This window comes from Oryzias latipes, chromosome 23 (assembly GCF_053564925.1).
Source record: "Oryzias latipes strain Hd-rR chromosome 23, Olatipes_Hd-rR_3.1".
Lineage (NCBI taxonomy): Eukaryota > Metazoa > Chordata > Actinopteri > Beloniformes > Adrianichthyidae > Oryzias > Oryzias latipes.
This window is the reverse complement of record NC_136259.1, coordinates 12,742,910-12,766,108: the sequence shown is the minus strand read 5'-3', so window position 1 is coordinate 12,766,108 and position 23,199 is coordinate 12,742,910. Positions and strand designations below refer to the sequence as shown.

Here is a 23,199-nt window from a genome sequence, read left to right as displayed (position 1 = left end):
AGATCGTGTTTAGAGTGTAGCGTCTCACAGGATCTACAGGCAGACCGTGGAAAAAACGCATAAAATTATGAAGCTTAAAGACAGGAGTCTGTCCAGATTCAGCGCCACTGTTTGTTCACTACATCTCCCATGATTCATTGAGTTAATGTGACAGCATCACTTGCTGCGCTGCTATTAACCATCATGAAGCAGAACAAACATTAAACAAAGGAATCATTAACAGCCAAAGATTCCAGTCTTTGGTCCAAGTCATTGTTCTAACTCAAACAGCTGCTTTCTGATTAAAGGACAAATTCAGTTTCAGACTTTAAGCACTTTTGGAAAAAAAAAAAAAAGTTAAAATAAGCTTAACCGGCCAACAGACACATTGAACTAAAGCTAAATTGAAATAATATTTAATATTTTCTTAACAAACATGAATAAAACATTTTTGTTAAAGTTACATTAAGGATTTGGCCAAATGAATAAAACTATTACAGTATTACAACTATAACAAAAATGCCCATAAAGTCCTCGAGGAACTTGTACATGATTAACATGTACTACTAATTTCTCTTTTTTTCAATTTTGGTTTCTGGTATGCCTTGGGATTTTTGTCAAGCAAAAAGTAGATCTTGTTTAAAAAAAACACTGCTCTTAACAAAACAAAAACTTGATTTATTATTTGAAAAAAAATTCAAATTACCGGTACACTGTAATCTTTGGAAGAACTTATTAATTTAGTATACCTATTAAATTTCTGAGGATTGAACCAATTTGTGCTAAGATGGTATTCTCATTTTGTTCAAATGTTTTTCTAAAATGAGTCATTTCCATCTATTACACTAGTTTTTTGTCACTCTAATCAAAATAAACTCCAATTAGGTTAATAAAAAACTCAAAAAATACAAACTATTTGCTTAGAACTGGCAAAAAATACCTATTATTGGACTGCAGAACATTCACTTTGAAGTCATTCTATCTTTTTCAGCTTATTTTTCCCTCATATTGATTTGTAGAACTCCTATTTAAACTTTTCCCAATGATTTAGATTTCCCATATTTCCACTTCTAATCTTTGGTCCGCATTTGAAATAAACCAGCTCTTTTGCAAGTGAATCCAGGTAAACCCAGAGTTCAGATAAGCTTTCACATCTGCTCAAATGCTCCAAACCATTAGAGGAAAAACATCTCTGCCGTGAACCAAACAGCCCAGTGTGAAATCACGTCAACTGTACCTATATCAAGGTCTCTGTTTTTTAACAGTAAATCAGTTTCTGCGTCAGCATCACCCGCTTAGAGTTTGGAAGGTCCAAACTCTGTTGAAATGACTCAATAAGACAGAGAGAACCACGTCTGCTTAACCTGCTGAGGCCTGCAGATAGTTTTAATTAAAAGTTTGAACGGCGTCCATCAGATTCCAGTCTGCTTTCCCTTAAGGAGGATTAAGAAGCTGTTATCATGCTTCAGTGGGTTTGCGTCATCAGGGGGAGACCTTTATCCTTTGAGATAGGAAAACATTTAAAATCCCTTTTGAGGATCAAGGAAGAAGTAGGTAAAATATGAACAACAGGACGTACACATTTTTAAATGTTTACAGGAATGATAAAGTTCAAATAAATATCAACTACCGTCTGAACATGCCTTTCAGTGGAAGTTATTGTCTGATGGAATCATTTAATGTTTAACTAATTCCTTCAGAGTTGATTCTATAGAAAATCCCACATTTTCAGAGCTTTTCACCTTATTTGTGTGAAAAAATTAATGGCCCAGACACAGTGTTGCATTAGCAGCGGTGAGGAGAATTTGTTGAAGTCAATGTGTGATCACACTGCATATTTCTATTTTGCTCTGACCAAAGCTAGAACATTTTCAGAAATGGTATCCAGTAGACCGGACTGACATTCCTTTGGAAAATATACTGACCTATTCTAAATAAAAGAAGTGATAGGTCTTTTGCCTGCACTGTAAGGCGATTACTAACGAGTACTCTGGAATGTTAACCTGATGCTGAAGTGAAACTAAAAAATTTAACAAAAAACATGGCGTCTATGTTCTACCGCCGTGTTTGGTGTGTCAGTCGCACTGTTTTGAAGACGCACTGCAGTGACTTTCTGAAGCCAAATGTAAAAGTATTTGGAGCTCGGTCGGTTTCCAAGGTAACCACAAAGGGGCTTATTACACAGCAACCAGCGCAAAGCCCTCCAACTTTAGAAGTAATCATGGGAAGGTTTACCTTTAATTTGGAAGGCATTTTTGAAAAACTCCAAAACGGTCTTTCTGAATAACTGACCGGCTGAGTTCTTCACTTTATTTACAATTGTTAGAAAAGCTGGTGGTTTGATGACACCAAGTCTGTTCAACATATGACAAAAGCTCAGCTGAAGAACTAAATAAATGAGTCCAAAAACACAAAAGAGTGAAAGCTTTTCTTAACTGTTTCTGATGCTGACTCCGCGTGTTTTGTTTGGGTAGCCTCAGCGTCTTGTGAGTCCAGGATTGGGACTCACTGGGCTCCCAAGTCGCGCCTGGTGGGACTTAAACTGATGTCCTGTATTGAGGACAGCTGGACTAACTTTTCTATGACACTTTGAGAGTTTAAACAAGAGAGAAAAGTACGAAAATGTTCATGTCTGTCTGAGAGAAGTGGATGAATTGTGTAGTGAGGAATTTTGCAGCCTTAAAACATCTGTAATTGTACTTTGCGGATTTCACCTATCGCAGATTATTTTATGTAACTTCCACGATAAATGAGGGAACACTGTAATACATATATTTTATTTTATTTTAATATTTTTTGTTTTGTTTAATAATAACACCGTAACTTTGAATGTGCTGAAGTTCACTTAAACCTTGTTTCCTCTGAGTGGTACGGTCCAGTTTAGAATGGTCCTGGCAATTCAAAGTTGGACCATCAATGTGAATCAGCTGATTCTGTTGTTGAGAAAAGCAGCTTTGCATCGTTATGCAAAACATTACCAACATAAATTGTTGCATAACGACGCAACACTGATATGAAAAGCCGCTTTTGTTTTCAGAATCAGCTGATTCAAGTTGATCGTGTCAAAGAGTAATGGTAGGTCCAACAGCCTGCAACATCTCTGTTGTTACAGGATAAAACAAAAAATGTAATGTTTATCACTTTTGTTTTGAAATTTCAGAGCTGAGCAACATTTAAATTGGTTCTATTAGAATTGTTATTATTTCATGTTTTTCTTCTGGCTACATGTTAGACACTACAAAGAGCTGTAATGGAGATCTGGCATCACCGTGGAAACATGAACAAATGTAGGAAGCAAAAGGGATTCAGAAAATCATCACAGCACTCAGTGACAAGCAGTAAACGGCTGCACCAACCATCTTTTCCCGTGCTGTTTAATATTCAGCTCTAAAACCCCTTACCTTTTGTTCTGCAGTCATGGTGAGGCTCTGCAGGCGGCAGGTCATGTTACTCAGGCTCTTCTCAAAGGCTGCCACCAGGTGAGACTGCAAACACAAGGAAATACAAGAGCTGACTTAAGCCTCTGCAGGATTAAAAAAACAACCAAAACACTCTAAAAGCTGGCAGAAAAGCATTCAATAGAAAAGAGTCTAAAAGGGAAACTTCTTTGCCATGAATATAAACTAAATCTTGTGTTGAGTTTGACAAACAACATGAAGATCTCCTCTCCAATTATTGAGCTGAACTTAACAAAGGCTTCATGCGAGCTTTAACAGGAAATGATTTCAATCCGTTTTAAAACTCCTTCTAACGATTGATAATGAAGCTCCTGTTCTGCTGCATAGATGAGCTGATGGGATGTTTGAAACAACAAAGCCCAGAAGTTTCAGAAGGACAAAAGCTCATGTGACTTCTCTGTTTCATTTTCTTGAAGTTCAGGACTGGATGAAGTTCACATCTGAGGTTTGGGCGCTGCAGACCAACCATCTTTTCTTTTTGACCGTTCAGGTGCAGCCCTTCTTTCCATTTTTACGTCACAGTGAAGCTGCATGGCAGATTTTTGTTGTTCTGGCAAGCCTGAGAGGTAGCAGCACGTTGGAACATCTCAAAGTATCTGGCTTCACACAAAATATTTTAAATTAGAATCAGAAAGCATACACAGAGAGCCTGCACTGCTGCCACCTCCTCTCCGCCTGACTCTGCGTTGGTCTTAACCTTTAGAAATGCCAACTCTTCAAGTGAGTCCCTGAAAGCCCACATCTCCTTCCAGCTCCATCTGTGAGCTTTGGTTCCCGGCCCCCTGGCCCACCTGTCTTCTCTGAAGGAGGCGCTGACTGGACTCTAATGTGTCGCTGGGAGAGACCATCTGTCTCAATCCTGGGTCCTCACAATGATGCTCATGCCCGGATTCTGACCTCCTTCAGGTCCAGGTCAGAGGGAAATAGTTGGCCAAAGACAAAACAAGTCTTTGAAGGAAAGCCCTTTTCTGGATGAGCAGTGAGAGACGGTTTAACCCTTGTGCTATCCTAGGCACTTTAACATTGGGAGTTGGGTCATCTAGACCCACTAGACATTGCGCTGAACCTTTTTTCTTCAATGATTTGTGATCTTCACTGGTGTCCATGGATCACATGAAATCTTTCCACCTTTATCCACCTTTGTAATGGTAGGAATAACACGTCAAAGTAAGGGAGGGGTCATATAAGATAGCACAAGGGTTATAGAAACAGGAAGGAGATGAGGGAGAGAAAGAGTGAGGATGGCTGATGTGCACTTTATTTTAGGAGAGAGAATTTGCTCCTTATCCCTGAGCATACAGCAGCTCTGGGATCCTCAGGGTGCCATTTTATTTTGAAAATGTTGTCAAACACAAATACTTCCTGTTAGGTCAATCCTGTTGATCTAAACTGACGGGACTTAGCTGCTGCAGCTCGTCAAATAAGACGTAGCGCATCAAAACGCCTCCCAGCCCCAGAAAAAGCATGGTGACCGGTGTGACCACACCCAACATGTCCAGCAAATTCTGTCTAAAATTTTTTTTTACATGTGTAGCAGCAAAAGCACTATTCCTATAAACAAAACACCTCCCCATTTTGTTTTTATAAAATAAAACCAATCCTAAAGTTTGGCTGCTGGATCTATTTCGATTAGTGTATTAGCGGAATTACTTATGCAGCAGCACAGCAAAGGGGCAGGTGATGATTGAATGACCTCAGTCAAGCACTCTCCACTTTGCCATTGAGCTGGAAAGATTTAAAAAGATCCAGGAAATGGGGAGCATTACGAGTAATCACTCTGTAACACACTACACTTCTGACTAGTCTTTTATTTAAAATTATTCATTCATAAAATGTATTTTTTGGTTTTTGGAAAGATTTCAAGTTTGCTTGCAAAAACTGCTCTTCACGCTCTTTTAAAGGCACATCAGACTAAGCAAAAATGAACACAACAGCCCATTTTCTGCAAAGTAGAAAACCATTAAAGACTAAATGACCCAAAAAAATGAATTAAATTGTTTTAGAGGATAAACCCGAATTCTAATAAATGCAGAGTAATGTTGCAGCAACTTTTATGTCTCTTAAACTTCAACATTTAAAGAAAATGGATGAAAGAATTTAATTTTTAAGCAATATTTTTTTTAATACCATTTTTAGGAAAAGTCCTTGAAAAAGTTGTCTACCAACAGCTCACTGACTTTCTCTTATTAAACAATTCATTTGATGTTTTCCAGTCAGGTTTTAGACCCCATCATAGCACAGAAACTGCTCTTATCAAGGTAACCAACGACATCCGCCTGAACTCTTATGATGGCAAAGTCTCTGTCGTAATCCTGCTAGACCTGAGCGCTGCCTTTGATACTGTTGATCATGGGATCCTTTTGCACAGACTTCAAGACTGGGTTGGCATCTCTGGATCTGCCCTTAGTTGGCTCAAGTCTTATCTAGAAGACAGGAAATACTTTGTTGAAATTGGGAGTTGTGTCTCAGACTACATGGACTTGACTTGTGGTGTGCGCCAGGGATCGATCCTGGGACCCCTTCTGTTCAACCTCTACATGCCGCAACTAGGGCAGTTAATACGTAGAAATAACATATCTTATCACAACTATGCAGATGATACTCAGATCTATGTGTCACTGACAACAGGTGAATATGGGCCGGTGGATTCACTCAGCCACTGCCTCCAACAGATCAGTGCGTGGATGCAGAACAACTTTCTCCAGCTAAACTCAAACAAGACCGAAGTTATTATTTTTGGCCCACAGAAACAAAGAGAAAATGTCAGCAGCTACCTTCATTCTCTGTCTCTTAAACCCTCAAATCAAGTCAGAAATCTAGGGGTAATCATGGACTCTGACCTGAACTTTAACAGCCATATCAAGTCAGTAACATCAGCTGCATTTTATCATCTGAAAAACATTGCCAAAATCAAAGCCAGACCTGGAGATACTTATTGATGCATTTGTCTCCACTAGGTTAGACTACTGTAACGCCTGCTCACCGGCCTCTCCAAACGAGCTGTAATACAGCTTCAGTACATCCAGAATGCTGCTGCTCGAGTCCTGACCAGAACCAGGAAGTATCATCACATTAGTCCTGTGCTCAGGTCTCTGCACTGGCTCCCTGTACCTCAAAGAATAGACTTCAAAGCAGCTCTGCTTGTGTACAAGTCTCTCCATGGCAGCGCACCAAAGTACATCTCTGACATGTTAGTGCCATATGAACCATCTCGTACTCTGAGGACCTCAGGGACCGGCCTCCTGTTGATTCCCAGTGTCAGAACCAAACAAGGGGAATCAGCGTTTCAATATTCTGCAGCTAAAATCTGGAACAGCCTCCCTGAAGTCGTAAGGCAGGCGTCTTCTGTGTTCATGTTCAAATCTAGACTTAAAACATTTCCGTTTAGCCGTGTATATGACTGAAAGGTCCTATCTGCACTTTTCTTTCATTTCCTTCCTTTCGTTTTAAATCAATTTTCTAATTTTTTCTTTTCTTTTAAAGTAAATTTCACGTTGATTATTTCTATGATGTATTGTGATTTTAATGCATTTTTCTGTTTTGTGAAGCACCTTGAATTACTTTGTATACGAATTGTGCTATACAAATAAACTTGCCTTGCCTTGCTTAATTATTTTTGCTTCCAACCACCAAAGTGTATTAGTAGCAGAGAAAGAAAAGAAACATTAGTTATTCTTAACAAACTCCACGTGTATTTAGGGCTGTAAATAGAAGAGCATTCAGAAGCTGCTGAGGCTTTGATTTAGACAGAATCTGAGCTGACATGCAGAAGAGGAGGTGGCACCAGCAGACCACCACGCTGACTTGCAAACAGCCAGACTTTCTGCTCAGATCAGATGCTGCTAAGCATGGGAACAGACTGCATGTAGCCCGGCATGGAAGAGTATGACAGCAAACAGAGCAGCCTGTATCATCAACAGATATGTTAACCCATATTTCATTTAATGGACAAACTGAAGGTTTTATTTTGTGGAATTTATGTAGAGAAAGCAACAAACTCACGAAATAAAAAGAACTATTTTGGCTTCAACACTATAAATGTATTTGTACATAAAAGCTGAAAGATCCATCTTCTTTGATGTGATCAATATAGGTCAACTTTAGGGTATTGCATGATAAAAAAAAACTTTTTTGCATTTTCAGCAAATACAAGTCATTAAGTCAAAGAAAACTACTCAAAACCAGTTGTGGTGTTTGACTTTTGGTTGGAACCATAAAAAGAGGTAAAACATTGGAAGGAACATTAAATCATAAAAAAGAGGCAGTTGGACAGAAGAAAGCAACACTTGTGTCTTTGTCTCAAAACTTTTTCCCAGTTGAAATATAGTGAGGGAGAAAGATATACCACAACAAAAACACTATCATCTTAACTCTGACTTCTTCCTTAATGTTGCTTTCAAAACTAAAGTCTCTGCAGTCACATCGGTTCAGCAGGTTGCCACTAAGGCGTGTTACACAAGAAAGCAAACTTTAATTTCCTTTACAGTGAAACTGCCTGACTTTCCAACACAAATAAACAAAGCTACACTGTGACTCCAGATTTTTCTCCCCTCTCTGAATACTTTTGATACTCGTGAGTCGTGACGACCGTACGCTGGTGAGCTTTCATGGTCAAGATTGTCCTCGTGAGTAGGTGTGGCTGTTTGACTTCTAAACGATCACTGAACAGCTGCACAGGGTGTTGTCCAAATGAATTCTAGCATGGAGGCAACTTTGTGTCTTGAGCAGGCCCTTGGAAGCTGCAGGTCAAACTGAAACATCCATCCACATCCCTTTTGGGTCACAGGATTGCTGGAGCCTATCCTGCCATGTGTTAAGCAAAGGCGGAGTATACCCTTAACAGGTCACCAGTCTGTTGCCGGGCCACACACTCACAAACACACCTATTTAAAGACCCAGTCCAATGGAAAATGGTGTTCTTGGTGTTTTTAACATGTTCTTGTAGCATTTTTCTGATGTTGCATTTCTCAGTATTTCTTTATAGAAATTGTTGTGAATCAGGAGCAGACAATAAAATGCTTTTGAAAATAATGTATTTGGGATGTAGAAGCGACAATGGTGGGCAACAAGCTCTCTGCTCCGCTCTGCTCTGATGCATTTACTTGCAGACAAATAGATCCATGAAAGTCTTGTGTGGGAAGAAAGAAAACCCACACATGCACTAGGAGGACATGCAAACTCACACACAGAAATGAACCAACTGGGATTTGAACCAGGAGCTTCATGTTTTTTTTTTGGGGGGGTGGGGGTGGGGGGGGGGTGCTATTTAGCCCTGCTGATGGTAAAAAGCATCAGGTCTTATGAAGTTGGTTCATCTCATCTGCTGGTGGATTTCTTTGTTATTCTTTACAACACTGTCCTTTGCGTTCTTCTTCGGTTATAGAACATTGAGATCATAAGGGTGAATGCTCCTCCCCCAAACAGCTCTCAGCTTCAGAGGGTGGTTGAAGGTCTTCGAACCTCAAAATGCTGCACCTATGCTAGTCTACACCTCTTTCCTCAGCTCCCAATGTCCAGTCCCCTCTGATTAACTTAGGAGATACTTTTCTTAGAAACATTTGTGTATGCAAGAAGAAAAATAACAGATATGAAACCACAGCAAGTCTAGCAGCTTCAAATAGAAAAGCTTCAACTGCTTTCAAAGGCAGCAAACTCACATTGGCAGCCAGCTGAGAGGTCAGAGTCGCCACCTTCTCCTGAGAGGCGTCCAGCTCCCGCCGCAGCTTCCGGATTTGCTGTTTTGGGAAGACAGGACAAGTAAATGCCTGCCTTTCAAAGAGCTGCTAAAAATACCACATGGTTGCTGAAGAAAAACTGTGCTGATGCTTGTAATCTGTTTACAAAGACTCTGGAGTGAGGTGTGAACAGAAAGTGTGGGGGGATTACCGTGGAATTTTGGACTGTTTGGCCCTTGATTGAAAAGAAAAGAGTCAAAATTAACACTATGTTGCATGCTCCCATCAAACAGCATGAAGTGACTGAAGCAGCTAAAGAGATTAAGAGGGTGAGTTTTACACTCGAGTCAAACAGTATCAGCAAATATCCCCTCATGCATGACGGCCAACAGCTTCCAAAAAGATTTGTAAGAACTGCGTTTTCTATCAAGTAGTTTCCACATTTAAAATAAATGCTGTTATTTTAAACTAAAAATGTTCAAATGGAGGCCTGCTCTAAATTTTCTTTACCAAACTGTTTGCGACGTGAGCTGCAAGTCTCATTAACAAGGCCGTGTTCCGATACGTATTTGCTGTTTACTGTTAGACCAGATGAACCAGGACAGATAAAAAGAATGGTTAAAGGTGTCAGAAATCAAACCTTGAGTGTGACCACAACTGCGGTTACACGTGCAAAATGTTTTGATCGGATAAGAATTTAACCGTGCACATGGGCTCAGAAAACTTTTTTCCGAATATAACAAACGTTTACATCAGTACATTTTCTGTCGGAATAAATCCTTTGCACATGCGCAGTACTCTCTAAAATACCGGAAACGTAAATGAGTTCCGCTGCAAACAAGCCGACCTGCCACATACACTTGGCAGCTCTGTAATAAAGAATATGATCTTCTAAACGTGCTTTTATTATTGTTATAGTTGTTATGAAGCGCCTATTCTCTTATCATTTGATTTTTAATCCGTGTGGTCAGTGCTTATTTTGTGGCGGAACGGAGCTGGAAGAAGGGTTAGGAGAAGGCTAACACACGCTAACAACATTTAGCCTTGGATGAACATAAAATCCATTGTGGAAATGCTGCAATCTGATTCTTGGCTGAACATAAATTTGTGGTAATAACATCAGCCTTTTTTTTGTCGGGACACGACTGAAAACACAAATCCACGTGATTGTTTGAACGGTTTCTAAGGACTGAGCAGCATTTCTGCTTTGAAAAGTTCACACACGAAAGCCAAACAAAGCCGTGTGTGAGCTGCCGGTCCGAGCTCTGTTTGGAGACACAGTTCTATCAGGAGACACGGTTCTCCTGAGTTCGGTAGCTCGTTCACCTAGAGCTGCGGGACGGATCACGGTCTCCCACACTTAAAGCTGGGGCAGACTATTTCGAACGGCGTGTTTACATGACACATTTTTCTTCTGATCAGGCGTTCATTCTGATTACTTTTGTCCATGTAGACGCAGCTAATGAGTCAACGGATGCAGAGAAAAGGTCATAATCAACACCTGCATCACCCCTGAGCGGACTGACTGTTGACCCTCATGGCTTACCGGACACTTGGACGCAACAGGTGCAATTACAACGATTTATGGAATTTTTTCACCTATAATTCACAGTAAAATAATAATTTAAAATGAACTTGGATTTTAAAATAAGTATGAGTTTTGGTGCCTTAATTCAAAGAAAATTTACATTAAAATGAATTTAAGATAAACAAAGAATTTAAATTTAATTTTTCTAATATTAAATTGTAAATCCCAAAATGCAATGTTTTTTATTAAATGGTACCAAAAGCCCCCGAGAATATAATATAAAACTGATTTGTCTTTTGTTAAAATTTTATTTAAAAAAATGCAAGATTGAGTTGTTTTCACATTCAATTCAAAATGCACCTTTATTAAGAAAATTTAATTGTTGATTGAGAATATCGATTACTTAAAAAAACGTCCATAATGAAGAGTTTGAGTGAGAAATTAGACTTTTTATTGGAAAAGAAAATAGAAGTTTCATGGAAATGTGACCTCATGGTCTCTGAAAGACTGTTGTGAAAACACAGAGACGTCACAGCGGGATGTGGAGGTTTTATGTTTGCTTGTAAAATGATAACTAAACTTTTAAAAAGTAAAATTTTTTTCTTGTCTGCTCGATTGCAGTTCCCAGTTTGTGTCCGGTGTGAGAAAAACACACTGGACACAAACGCAGATGCACTGCAAATACTGAAAATTACAGAAATGTGTCAATTCTAAAATAAGACACAATTATTTCACAAGAAACAACACAGAGAGGTAGAGTAAGATGTTTTAAACGATATTATCATTTTTGTTTGATCAGTTGGCAGCTTTTTTTAATAAGGAATTTGATTTATTATATGGATGTTTTCCATCGACTGCACCTGGTGAGTCCTAGCCTTCAGCTTTTGTAATGAACAGGATGAGTTTTCCTGTGTATAACTGAAAAATCAATGCAACATAGAGTTAAAGGAGGTCATTGCTTCCATTTGTGTCATGTAAGCCACACGGGAGACATTTTTGGTCAAAAATGTTTGAGGGCTAAACTCAGGAGGAGGGATCATCACTGCTTTAGCTTTGATTGACATGCAAACAGAGACAGCATTCAGACACAGAAAAGGCCCATCAGAGGAAGTCCACATGAAACCCAAAGCTGAGCAGAGCTGCTTCACTCTGCAAACGGCACCATGAAGCAGCAGGAAGGAGCTGGAAGAAGCATGCAGACAGACACATGTAGGAAAGGCTCCTCATCCTTACCTCTGAGTGTGCTTTCTCCTCTGTCTGCAGGAGAGAAGCAGAGTTTCATTTAGAAAGAGTTTCTTTTTGTTTTTTTTTGCAGACATACCTGGACTGGAACTAACTTTCTATCAGCTGTCTGAAAGGTAAAGCGAATGTAAAAGAATTGAAATAATTTAAGAATGGAATGTTCTAGCTAAAGGGACCGAGCTGCTGACATAGTAACAGTAAGAGTTCAGCTTAATCAGAAGATGAGAAGAGCAGGCAGTCCGGTTCTGGGTTCTGCCACTTACCGCAGAGTACAGAGATGATGTGCTGGAGACCAGAGACAAGGAGGAGCCGTGCACTGTAGACACAGAGCCAGGGGGTTATTGACTGTTCCCAACGGGAGGAACCTAAGCCACTCATGGAGCTATAGTCAGAGCGAATCCCAGCAAATGCAGGGGATACTCAGGCCATGTACCGCTTTAATGTCGGACAGCATTTTCACAGACCGGTCTGTTGGAGGCTGAAGTTGGCATGTGATTTTTTTATAAACTGCTATATTCCCTTAACTTCTGAGGGTAACGTTTATCTTCATCCTCTGGTAAATATCTGCTGATGTTTTCAACTTTATATAATCTATAGAGTTCACGTAGGAACCATTAAAAAATGACATAGATTTTCCTCTAACAAATAACTGTCAAAGGGTTAGCTAAATGCCAACTTTAGCCTCTTCCAATCCAACTTATAAGTGTGACGAATAAAATAAAATAAAATAAAATAGAAAAACGATCTCTAAAACTGGTATTTTCTAAATATCCTGTTTGAACAGCTTTATTAGCATTATCCTCGTCACATTAGACAGCTGGTTGATGAATATTCTGCATTATTATTATGGTATGTGGGGATAACTGTCCCAATAAATCCATATTTGGAGAAAAAGACTCCTGGCTTTTGTCTGTTAAATGCAGCTTTTATTTTGAAGTCGAAGGCTCTTCCTCTGTTTGCTCTCTGGATCTTTTCTGCCAAAAGAAACGTTCCAAATATGTTTGTTTTTTTGTTACCTTTGCAAGCTTGGGGGTTTTAATTTAGCGGTCGGAGTAGCATTTCACTACATGATCAGTAACGGCTACCGATCAGTTCTCGCGTGTGTAAAAATACAGGATCAGGACTGCACATACCTTACTGCACATTTACCAAATCGGGCTGGTCTACCTGATCCGTTTTGCGCATGTGCAGATGTTTTCTTCTTTTTCTGTTTCATTTGACATCAGTTTATTCCCCAGTGTACGAAGTATTTTTATTTAAATTATTTAATAATGAATTACAAGTTTTTTTTAAATTTTGAAACAACAAAGGTACAAAAAAGTATGCGTAATACAGGAGCAAATTTAAATCAAATTGCTTAAATGTTGCAATATTGTTACAGATTGTGTAACAGATCGCGTAGCTGTTAAAGATCGGGTAGTGACACAGCTGCTTTCAGAAAGTAGCAAATGCATTTTTGACACGTGACCAAGCGACTTGACATGCATCCTAAGCTTCTCGAACCTTCATCCGTGCTGTCCCTGAATGAGCCAGAGCGGCTGATGGCTCGCGGCCGTTCCTCCAAAGAAGTTGCGCTGCCACCCAGTGGGTGAGCGTCTCCGTAAAGGTCGAATGAGTCCTGGGCAGGGATGCTGCTGGAGCGGCTCATGCTGCTGGCCCCTGCTGGTGACAGGTTGTACTGGCTCATGTTGGTTGGGCTCACTGTGCAGAGCAGAATCACTGTCAACGGATCCCCATTAAAACTTTCTTTTTTACATGAAAATATCTCTCAACTCACATAGGTTGGAGTAGTGGTATTTTCCAACAGGGTTGCAGGATGCTCCTGGAGGAGAGAGTGGAGACTGGCTGCCGGTGTCCTGAAGGCCTCCGGTGGAATGCGACCTCAGCCACTCCTTACTTTCTTCGTGGGACATCTGCCGCGAAGACGGTGGGTACCTGAAGCCACACACATGCCATCAGGATAAGATATTTGCAGGAGATGCATTGCAGGCATGAGCATGCAAGACTTTCATGCAGATGGTGACGTGCATGCATATTTCCTCAATGTCAAAGGTTCATTTTTCCACACTCGTCTTCCACTGGGTACAGTAGAAAGCACGGCCAATGGTAAACCCTCTTCACCTGTTAATTTTCTGCCAACAACTGAAACAACAACAGTAATCCATGGTTTCCATGAGATTCCAAAGCCCCCCCCCCCCACCCCACCCACGCGCGTCCATCTCAGCAGAAATCCTCCATATCAACAACACCACAATTGGCCATATTTAATCCTGTGAGGAGGATAATTGAGTTTGCTCATCCATTTTCAGACCCCTCCTCCTCCCTAGGCCCCCATTACTACGCTTGTCACATCTGACCCCATGCCCGCTGTCCGCCTGTGCTTTGGGTTCTTTCCTCCGCCAAAAGCCGGCTTCAGATCTTAATGAAGGTCGTGACATTGCTGCATTCCAAGCAGACTGATATCTGCTTCTTTTTCAGCTCTGAGAAAGAAAAATGCCCAACAGGCAGTCCGGGCCAGTTTCCTACAGCAAGACACTCAGTTGGCAGCTGATGATATAAGCTGCTCTGAGGAGGCAGAAAAAAAGGAACAATTCAATTTCAGTCAAATTGTGCGCAATGAGATGACCACAGAAGCACGCTGGCACTTCACATTAAAAAGTGCAGCAGAAGCTCATCTGCTAGAAACAAACATGTGTATGGTTGGAACGCTGAACACCTCTCTCAACAGCTCTGCAGGAATTCTGCAGAAGTCGTCTGATAAATGAACCAAACCGATGCTGTTCTGTACTTTGTGATTCCTGTTTTATGTCTTAATCCTCTATGCCTTCATGCAGCATGCTAAACAACATGCTCAACACTTTCATGCCAGATTATCTTCAACAGCAACAACGGACAGCATTTTAATACAATTTTCTTTTAACCCTGGATAACCATCCGTATCATGTTTGATTTAGGCATTTCTGAGACTCATTAACCTGATCCAAACCTTCCTTAAAAACCCATTATTTATAGCCTGGTCCATGTTTTCTGCCCTGTAGTTCATCATCATTCCACTAGGGGCATTCAAAGGGCTTTTCCTGCTCATTTCAAAACGGCTGCTTCTGTGAAATGTCAAAAACACTTTTGGCTTGAAAGGTTTTGCTAATTATCTAGACTTCATGGTATAACCTATCTATTCCTTTCTACACAATTACTTGCTGTATTGACAGAATGCAAAATGTGTTTACCATTATTTCTTTATAATCCAGTTACATCATGTGTGGATCAAATTAAAGAAGGTGAGTAAATAGGGTCATTTTTTCCTGAACACCCATGTCAGTATTTTGCCCTTCAACTAACAATATTGTGAGCAAAATCTTCCCATATTACCCAATGTTACATATTTGATACTAACTATATGTCATGATAAAGTGATATTGCAACATATGCATTGTGTATTTCATCAAATAGTTTAATTCAATTTTTGTATTTCTGTCAATTTAGGCTTAAAAAGTTGATTTCACTGATGTTTGACCCTCTTAAATTAATTTTTGCTCACATTTCATTAAATATATATGTAAAAATAGTTAAGTAAAGCATAATTGGGATGGGATTATAAAGATTTGCTCCTGCTAACTCCTTTACAAGCAAATTATTCTTTATCAAACTTCACATTTAATGGATTCAATGTGTCATCAATTGTGTCATCATAATGGCCTCCTAAACATGGATATGAAGATGTTTACATATCGTCTTTTACTCCTTCCACTTTTATTTTTCCACAAATCCACAAATGTTTGATACATCTAGGTACGGATGTATATTTATTTTGTTCGCCTTCTTTTAGTATTTGTTTTGTTTTGATTGCTTAAAAAAACCCATTCCGATTTTAATTCTAATATAAAGGCCATGTCACAGAACTACTAAGTACATTTTGAGCATATTACGGGGATGAAAAATGGTTATACGTAAATATATGTGAAAAAGTGAGAAAAGTTGTGGTCTTGACGAGAAATTTTCACAGATGTATCACGAATGAACCACGTTAAAACCATAGAAGAAGTATGAATAAACCACGCAAAAAACACGCAAATAGACGTAAATGCCAAATCTGGCCAAAATTCGCAAGTCAATTATGTAATTTGAACGTGATATGTGTGCCGTATACGTGATATAAAGGCTATACATCGGTGGTGAAAAGTCCATTAGACATATGTGGAATGGTCTTGAAAAGCCACAAATATGCGTATACATCTCACAAAAATCATGCAAAATTGTGTGCCATTTATGTAATGATTGTGTATATAGGTAAAATACCATACACTGCATGATTCACAACCAAACAAGAACTCTAAACAGCTCAAAACTGAATTCACGTAAAGACTCATCGTTTGAAACCCTCGACGGACGTCTGCGAGCATCAATAAATGAAGAAACACTTATGAATTACATATATCACACATGTATCACGAAAGATTGAAATTACATGCGTGGAAAATGCGCAAAGTGGCCGTGTGACACAGCCTTTACATTTATCATTTGCATTTTTTATATTTTAAATCTGTAACTGTAGATTTTTTTCTGTTTCTATCATTGTGATTGCTCTTTAAATAAATATTCAACCTCACACATAACAGGTCATGTTATTGGAGAAATGTGACCACTGCTTGTAAGACATCTTAACAGGTATCAGAGTAAAGTCATGAATCCATCCATTTCTAAGCTTGTTCCCTTTGACAGAACCTGACAGGAACTCTCTGCAGCAGACTGCAGGGTGATGACAAACAGGTAGAGAGCTCCACATCCCACACATTATTCTGATGACAACAAAAAGACAGAGCTGAAAGAGGGGTTCTGCTTGCAGACGTGTTGTACCTCAATCCCTTTTTGGGAAGCGTGTTTCTGTCGAGAGGCATGCTGTTGAAACAGAGGATCAGCCCATTAAACAAGAAACAAAACTGGGTTTTTGTGAGGTCCAAACGAAAAGGTCCAATCAAATTTGACAAACTTTTGACACAAAAGATGAACAAAAATGAGAACAGAAAGACGCAGCTTTAGCTTTTCAAGTGGAAACACAAGAGTAAAGCAGATTGTTTAATTTTTGAGCAGAACTGGTGACAGAAAGCTGTTTCCTGCTGTGTGTTGTGTTGCAGTGCGTGGACAAAATGATGGACACACTGACGCAGATGCACTGAAATGACCTGAAAAGACTTTTCTGTCTTAATTTAAACTCTTTATCGTAGAGTCAAAACCATGACGGAAAAAAGAACAGAGAAGCTAAATATGACTTTTTATTCATGTCAGCGTTGGTTATGGTCTGGCCTTTTGTAGTTGGTGGGGAGAAAACTGTTCTCAAATGAAACAATGAATACGATTGTTTCCAATCGTATTCCCTCTTACTCACCCCTCAGACAGGGTGGACTTGACACTGCCGGTTCGGGTAACCTTGGGCCCATGGTGGCCCAGCGGCAAATCAATGGACTCAGAGCTGGTGTGCAGACTGGTCATGCTTTGGCAGCTCAGTGTGTCCTTGCTGCCTGCTGATGAGCTACAGGCAGGCCAGGGCCGAGAGTTGGAGGGCAGGGAGAGGCCTGAGGCCGGGCTGGAGGCCAGGGAGTCGGTGCACAAGTCTGGGGTTTTGCCGTACAGCGGGCTGCTGGCCCCGCTCAGGCCGCCGCCGCTACCCAAGCTTCCTGTGCCAGAGGAGGGGGAGTCCAAGCTGGCCTGCCTCGCCAGTGTGCCGTGGGGGCTGCCCAGAATAGACGGGCACTTGCCAGAGTCGGGGGTGCCCGGAGAGCTGGGCTTGCTGCTGGCTTTGGTACCAAACAATCTGGGGGTAGAGAGGCGGGTGGAGGAAGGAAAATTGATGAGCATCTGCAAGCTCCACACTGGACAAAGATGGACTTTAGCCTAAAAACGTCTCACTGGCTTTATCTCCACCACAAACTCCAAAATATGAATAGGTTCACCCCAACACATCTGCTGCCACAGCTTTGCCTGAACTGTCAAGGCTCTGTGCGCTTTGTCTTCCACACATGCTCAGTCTGCTGCTCTGCTGGACCATTTATTCTCTGAAGACAAACCCAACAGTCTACTGATGATTAAGACCACAAACCTACAGCAGCTTGATGTCCATTAACACCATCAGAAGTTTAGAATTAAGGAGTCAATTTCATCTACCGTTTAGCTAATGTCATTGTAGAAATGATGCAGATGATTAATCAGGTAGGTACATCCAGGGAACACTTTAGTTTCATGTTTAACAAAAGTCTGTCACCAAAGCCTTTAGAAATCAAGAAAACAGGATGTTGAACAAATTGCAACCAGAATTCTAAAAAGAGTCTGGATGTTTTTTTTAAACTCCATGTAAGTAAAATTTAAGGCTTTACAATCATACAAGTCAAAACTAATGGAGCATAGGTTATTTTAATGTTGAGATTTGTACACTGTTATCCACCAAATGCGCTCATTTGAAGTTTGTATTGACTTGAGGCGTTCTATCCACGGTGCAGCTTCTTCTATGGATTCAGAGGTGAATTAAAAGATGAAAGCTTGACCCCCCCAGCCAGATTCGGCACAACCAGTACAAAGTTCAAAATTTGGACTTATCTCATCACTAAACCTTTTCTCACTTTGAGGAGATCCTTTTTGAACAAGTCTTAGTCTGAAGACTGGGGTCAATTCTGACTTTGCCCTCACAGGAGAAGGTTCGGTCCGTAATGTTACTGACACAATCACACTTATACAGGAAGTCCTTATCCCTCACATACAGAGATTTCTTCAGTTTCTCCATTCTTTATTCTTTCTTTATTCACTAAATACGATGCGGTTTGCTCCCTATGCAGATCTTCTGATAACCACAACCCTAAATATTGTTGTTGCTCATTTTAAAGTGTATTTTTGGAGTTATTTATTATCTATCTGCTGTTTTTTTAATAGAGCTATGGTAACAAGATAATTTTCACTTTGTGGAATCAAAAAATTTCTATCTATTCTATTATTTTATGACGTTTTTGAAACATGCACCCTATAAATTGAATTGCTTAGTCCGTAGATGTTTTCTGACTTTTTTCTGTGTTGTTTTCTGGCTTTTTTCTGTTTGTTGTCCCTGTGACAACTGTAGCTGCAGTCCCATTTTAAATGAGCTCATTTGGTGCATTAAGTGTAAAAACGTTTCAGTTGAAGTGTTTCATTGTTGTTTGTGTTCTCTGGTAGATGAAGTTGTTTCGGAACTTCAGGTCATAAGTAACAGCTCTGAAACCCTGCGGACCAACAAACACATGCCTCCTAAAAGTCCTGACTTTGTTTTTCAGACAAAAACTTTTTTTGGAAAGGATGTGGTGGGATGGTTAACGCACAGTGAGCGACAGACAGCTGGAGGTGGACGCGTGTTTGTGTGTCTGACCTGCGAAAGGTGGGAGAAGCAATGTCAGGATATTTGGTTCCCGGCTGTCTGAGGCCGGACTGGCAGGCAGAGCTGGAGGTGGGGCTGGACTTAGGAGAGGTGGAGAGTACAACTGTTGGCTCTGGTTCCAGCCCGCCTACTTTTTCTTTGTCTGTCTGAGTGACGGTGACAGGACTGGAGCGGTCGGAGTTGACCTTTCCATCCCTTCGCTTGGCCCCTGCTTGCGCCGCTGACTTGCCACTGACGTTGGAATCAATGCTGCTTGAGCTAGAGCGGTGGCCACTGCGCCCTGCAGCCCCCCCGCTGGAGGACTTGGCTGGCCTGGGCAGAGAGCGGTACTGCAGCGTGACTTTGGAGCCGCTGCAGCTGAGCAGGATACCGTCATCCTGAGGCTGTGAGCCGTCCAGGCTTGTCTTCCTCGCCCCTCCAATGCTGGTGCCTTTGCAGAGCGCCGCTGAGGATTTGGGCGCTTTGCCCAGAGTCGCCGAGCCACTGGCTAAAGTGGCCCCACTGGGAGTGATTAATGTGCCAGGGGGTCCGGAGAGCTTCTTGTACCCAAATGAGCTGGTGGTGGGCGGGCGTGCGATGCCTGATGGGGGTTTCTTGCCTTCATCCCCACTGCTCCTGCCAGCATCAGAGGGAGAGCGCTGGATGGCAGCGGGACTCTTGGAAGGTGCTTTGCCTTTTTCTGAGGCCTTAGCATCATCTGTTTTCCCTGTAGAAGTTCACAAATAATCATTAAGAAAGACATTTTCTAAACGGTTTAACATTTAAGAGTGCTAACATAAAAAACACCTAATTTCTTTTGTTTAAGAGATGGAGTTTTTTATTTTATCAGTTTATCAGTGAATTTAATAGACAGCCTTTTGGTCCCTCAGTGGCAGTTAGGAAGAGCTCAATAAAAAAAAAGTGATTTGACAACAAAGACATTAAGTGAAATAACAGCTTTGATTAATAAATACAGTCTGAAAGTGGAAAAGACCTGTAGAAATGTCCTTTAGAAGCATCTATTTGCCATAAAGCCCTGAAGGATGTTTGATTTGTAAAAGATTTCTGCAGATTTTAGCAGATGTCATTTGATGCTTCTTGTGTCTAAAATCCCCAAGAAAAACCACACCAGATTCTATAAAATGCAATTAAGAATAATTGTTAGCTTTTAATAATGCTTTTAATTTTTAGCTTTTTAGATCTGTTGCTAAAGCGTTGCATTGCAATCTACCAATAAATAGGTAGATTTTACATTAATATGAACACTAAATACTCCTGATAAAGGTTCAGTTTTTGCAGTCTGCCAGACCACCCACTCCTCTCCCAGCATGACATCGTCTGATATTACTGTCCAAACTAATCCTGGTTATTTTATGGGTTTATCTATGGTATCACAGCATATAATAACAGATGGTAAATGCACTGGTTTTCTACAAAGCAGAATCTCTGTTATTGTCATATTTGACACTTTAAATAACCCTAAGTGATGGTTATTTTACCAAACGGACAAAAAAGAAAAATGTTTTTATTGGAAAAAAAACCTGGATAGTTTACCTTGTGTTTTCAGGCCAGCAGGAGTCCCCTTTGTCCTGGGGGGCGTGATGCCTACCTGGGCAGTCATGCCCCTCCTCCAGGAGCCCGTCTGGGACATCTGTGCCAGCGCCGCTGTTTTCTGACCAGTATCCTCATACTGACCCTGGGTTTGGGAGGAAGACGAGGATGACGAGGGCTTCCAGCGGGAAGGGCCGCTCCCGGGATCCATGCTTGCGTCCAGCTCCTCCTCCACTTTTTTAAGGTCTTCGGCGCCGGCCCAAGTGCTGCTCACATCTTGCTTGGCATGTTTGGACCTGCTGCCTTTCTGAGACTGCAAAGCGAGTTTGTGAGATATTGAACAGAACATTCAGTGATCATTGAAAAGAAAAGCTGCGGGTGTAAAATAGACTGATTTGCTCAAATCATGAGGCACGTCATCAAAAGTTAAAGAAGTTCTGGTTCTAATGTCACGGGGGTCTGCCAAGCAGAGCAGCAGGGTCCCTGTCTGTGTATAAAGCAGCCATCTATGCTGTCTCAGATGATCTCCTCTGTTGGGATGCACCCCCCCCCCCCACCTCCACCCCTGCAGGAGAACACACACAGTGAAGACCAGCCCACCTTAACAGATGGCCAGTCTCCCTAGCAACACGAGAGTCTCTTAAGATCCCAGCGTGTTGAGAATATGAGCCAAGTATGTAAAATCCCTCAGCTGTGGGTTCAGAGCTTGCTCACAGGCCGCTGCTAAAGTTCCAGTCTCTCAGACACCATTGTTCTGCACGGATCTGCCTTAGACACCTTTTAGAGCGTCTGTCCTTAACAAGTTTAAGTTTCTTAAGTTCTTTACGTTTCAAAACTGCAGTGACAGAAATGACCGAATTACAAACTAATACTGTTAGCTTCACAGTAACAAGCATTCGAAACACTGTATCTGTCCTAGTAATGATGTTCTAGGGAGGCAGTTTTCATCAGATCACAAAGCTCAGAAGGTTTTGTTGTCAACAGTATAGCTTGTAAAGAAAGAAACGCACAAGCCATAGAGTCATGTGACCTCCGTGTTTGTGTCGGGCTGATGTAACGTCAGAACTCTGGGTCTGCAAATGGCATCTATATCATTGACTGAGACACTCACTCAGTCCACTTGTCAGACACAGTCAATTATCTGTACTCACAAGGCGGGACAAACAGGTCTAACAGTTATTGAAACCATGCCCTCACCTTCTTCCACTTTCGGCTTCTCCCATCAGGGGTCGCCACAGCGAACAAGTCGCATGGTAAATTTTGGCAATGTTTTACGCCGGATGCCCTTCCTGACGCAACCTTCTCAAACCGGGCTTGGAACCGGCAGAGGTAGAGAAGGGAACAGGGAGCAGCCCGGAGTCGAACCCGGGTTTCACGGACGGAAGGCGCCGCAAACCAGCACGAGCTAAACTGGCTCGAAACCATGCCCTCACCTACCATTCCTAATTTGAATCAAATCTGTCAGTAACAAATGTTGCAGTTCCTCAAAAGACCACTGGAGGCTGGTATCAGAAGAGAGCAGTTATCTACCAACTCCTGTTTCAAAATGTCAGATTTTCTACCAAAACACACTCATGTCACCGATGTTGAATCCCAAAAACATCTTTTGAGATAGAACAAGAAACATGATAGCTGGGTTGTGTTCCTCTGTTATTTATCAGCTTCTTGATTTCCAGCACTTCCACATGTCTACTCAGCTGGACAATGACCAAACTCAGGTAAGGCTGAGGTGGGGCTAACATGAAATAAAATAGGTTTTTAATTTGAGCCCTGTTTTGTTCCCACTGTGCCTAAGCAAGTGACCGCTTTACCAGAAGCAATTGCTTTTTAAAGTGATGTACCTGACATCCCTGAAAGCCAAGTAAAGAGTCGGGTGATCACGGACCCCTCTGTGTTCTTACCTGACTGCTCTTGTTTTTGTGTGAGGAGCTGCCAGAGGAGTAAGCAGGAGTGTTCAGGTCATCCGTACTGATGTTGTCCAATGTGTCGCTGAGGCCACTGCTCACTGAGCTGCTGTCATCCCAGCTGCAGGACAGAGGAAGCACAATGAAATGACTGAGCAGAAGAATGCAGCACAAAAGCAACCTTCCAGAGTATTCCTTATTCACATGCATCCGTACGAGAGGGGGTTTGACTAGTACCGCACCGTTAACCCAACAACGGGTGGTTGTTGGCCCGTGGAGATTTGTTGAGATGAACAGCTGCATTATAAGGTAAGCTGGTGTGTCTTGCAATTCCCTTGAGGCTCAACCCTTAAGGGACATGAGGATGGAACATACCATTGTTGAGTGTGTGGTACATGAATTGTGAAGTATTCGTGAGAATAATGCAAGTTATGCACTTATGACGTTCGAGTGATGCTGTTGAACGGTGTCCTTACGCCACACTCTAGTT

The 23,199-nt window shown here is 41.2% G+C and overlaps 1 protein-coding gene across 17 annotated transcripts in view; it reads right to left on the bottom strand.

Annotated features, from left to right (window-relative positions):
- Positions 1-23,199, bottom strand: part of nav3 (neuron navigator 3) — a 518,579-nt gene that overhangs the window by 28,896 nt on the left and 466,484 nt on the right. For 9 of the 17 annotated variants that reach the window (XM_078941837.1, XM_078941838.1, XM_078941836.1 and 6 more), the window contains 12 exons: positions 22,707-22,830; positions 20,809-21,118; positions 19,267-19,981; positions 17,266-17,691; positions 16,737-16,778; positions 13,660-13,817; positions 13,386-13,583; positions 12,146-12,198; positions 11,874-11,897; positions 9,324-9,347; positions 9,095-9,172; positions 3,381-3,464 (listed from right to left, as the gene is read on the bottom strand). In XM_078941837.1, coding sequence (XP_078797963.1) covers positions 3,381-3,464; positions 9,095-9,172; positions 9,324-9,347; positions 11,874-11,897; positions 12,146-12,198; positions 13,386-13,583; positions 13,660-13,817; positions 16,737-16,778; positions 17,266-17,691; positions 19,267-19,981; positions 20,809-21,118; positions 22,707-22,830 — 2,236 coding nt within the window. The remainder of the gene's footprint in view (positions 1-3,380; positions 3,465-9,094; positions 9,173-9,323; positions 9,348-11,873; positions 11,898-12,145; positions 12,199-13,385; positions 13,584-13,659; positions 13,818-16,736; positions 16,779-17,265; positions 17,692-19,266; positions 19,982-20,808; positions 21,119-22,706; positions 22,831-23,199) is intronic. The other 8 variants (XM_023952474.2, XM_023952476.2, XM_078941842.1 and 5 more) reach the window with 6 other exon arrangements.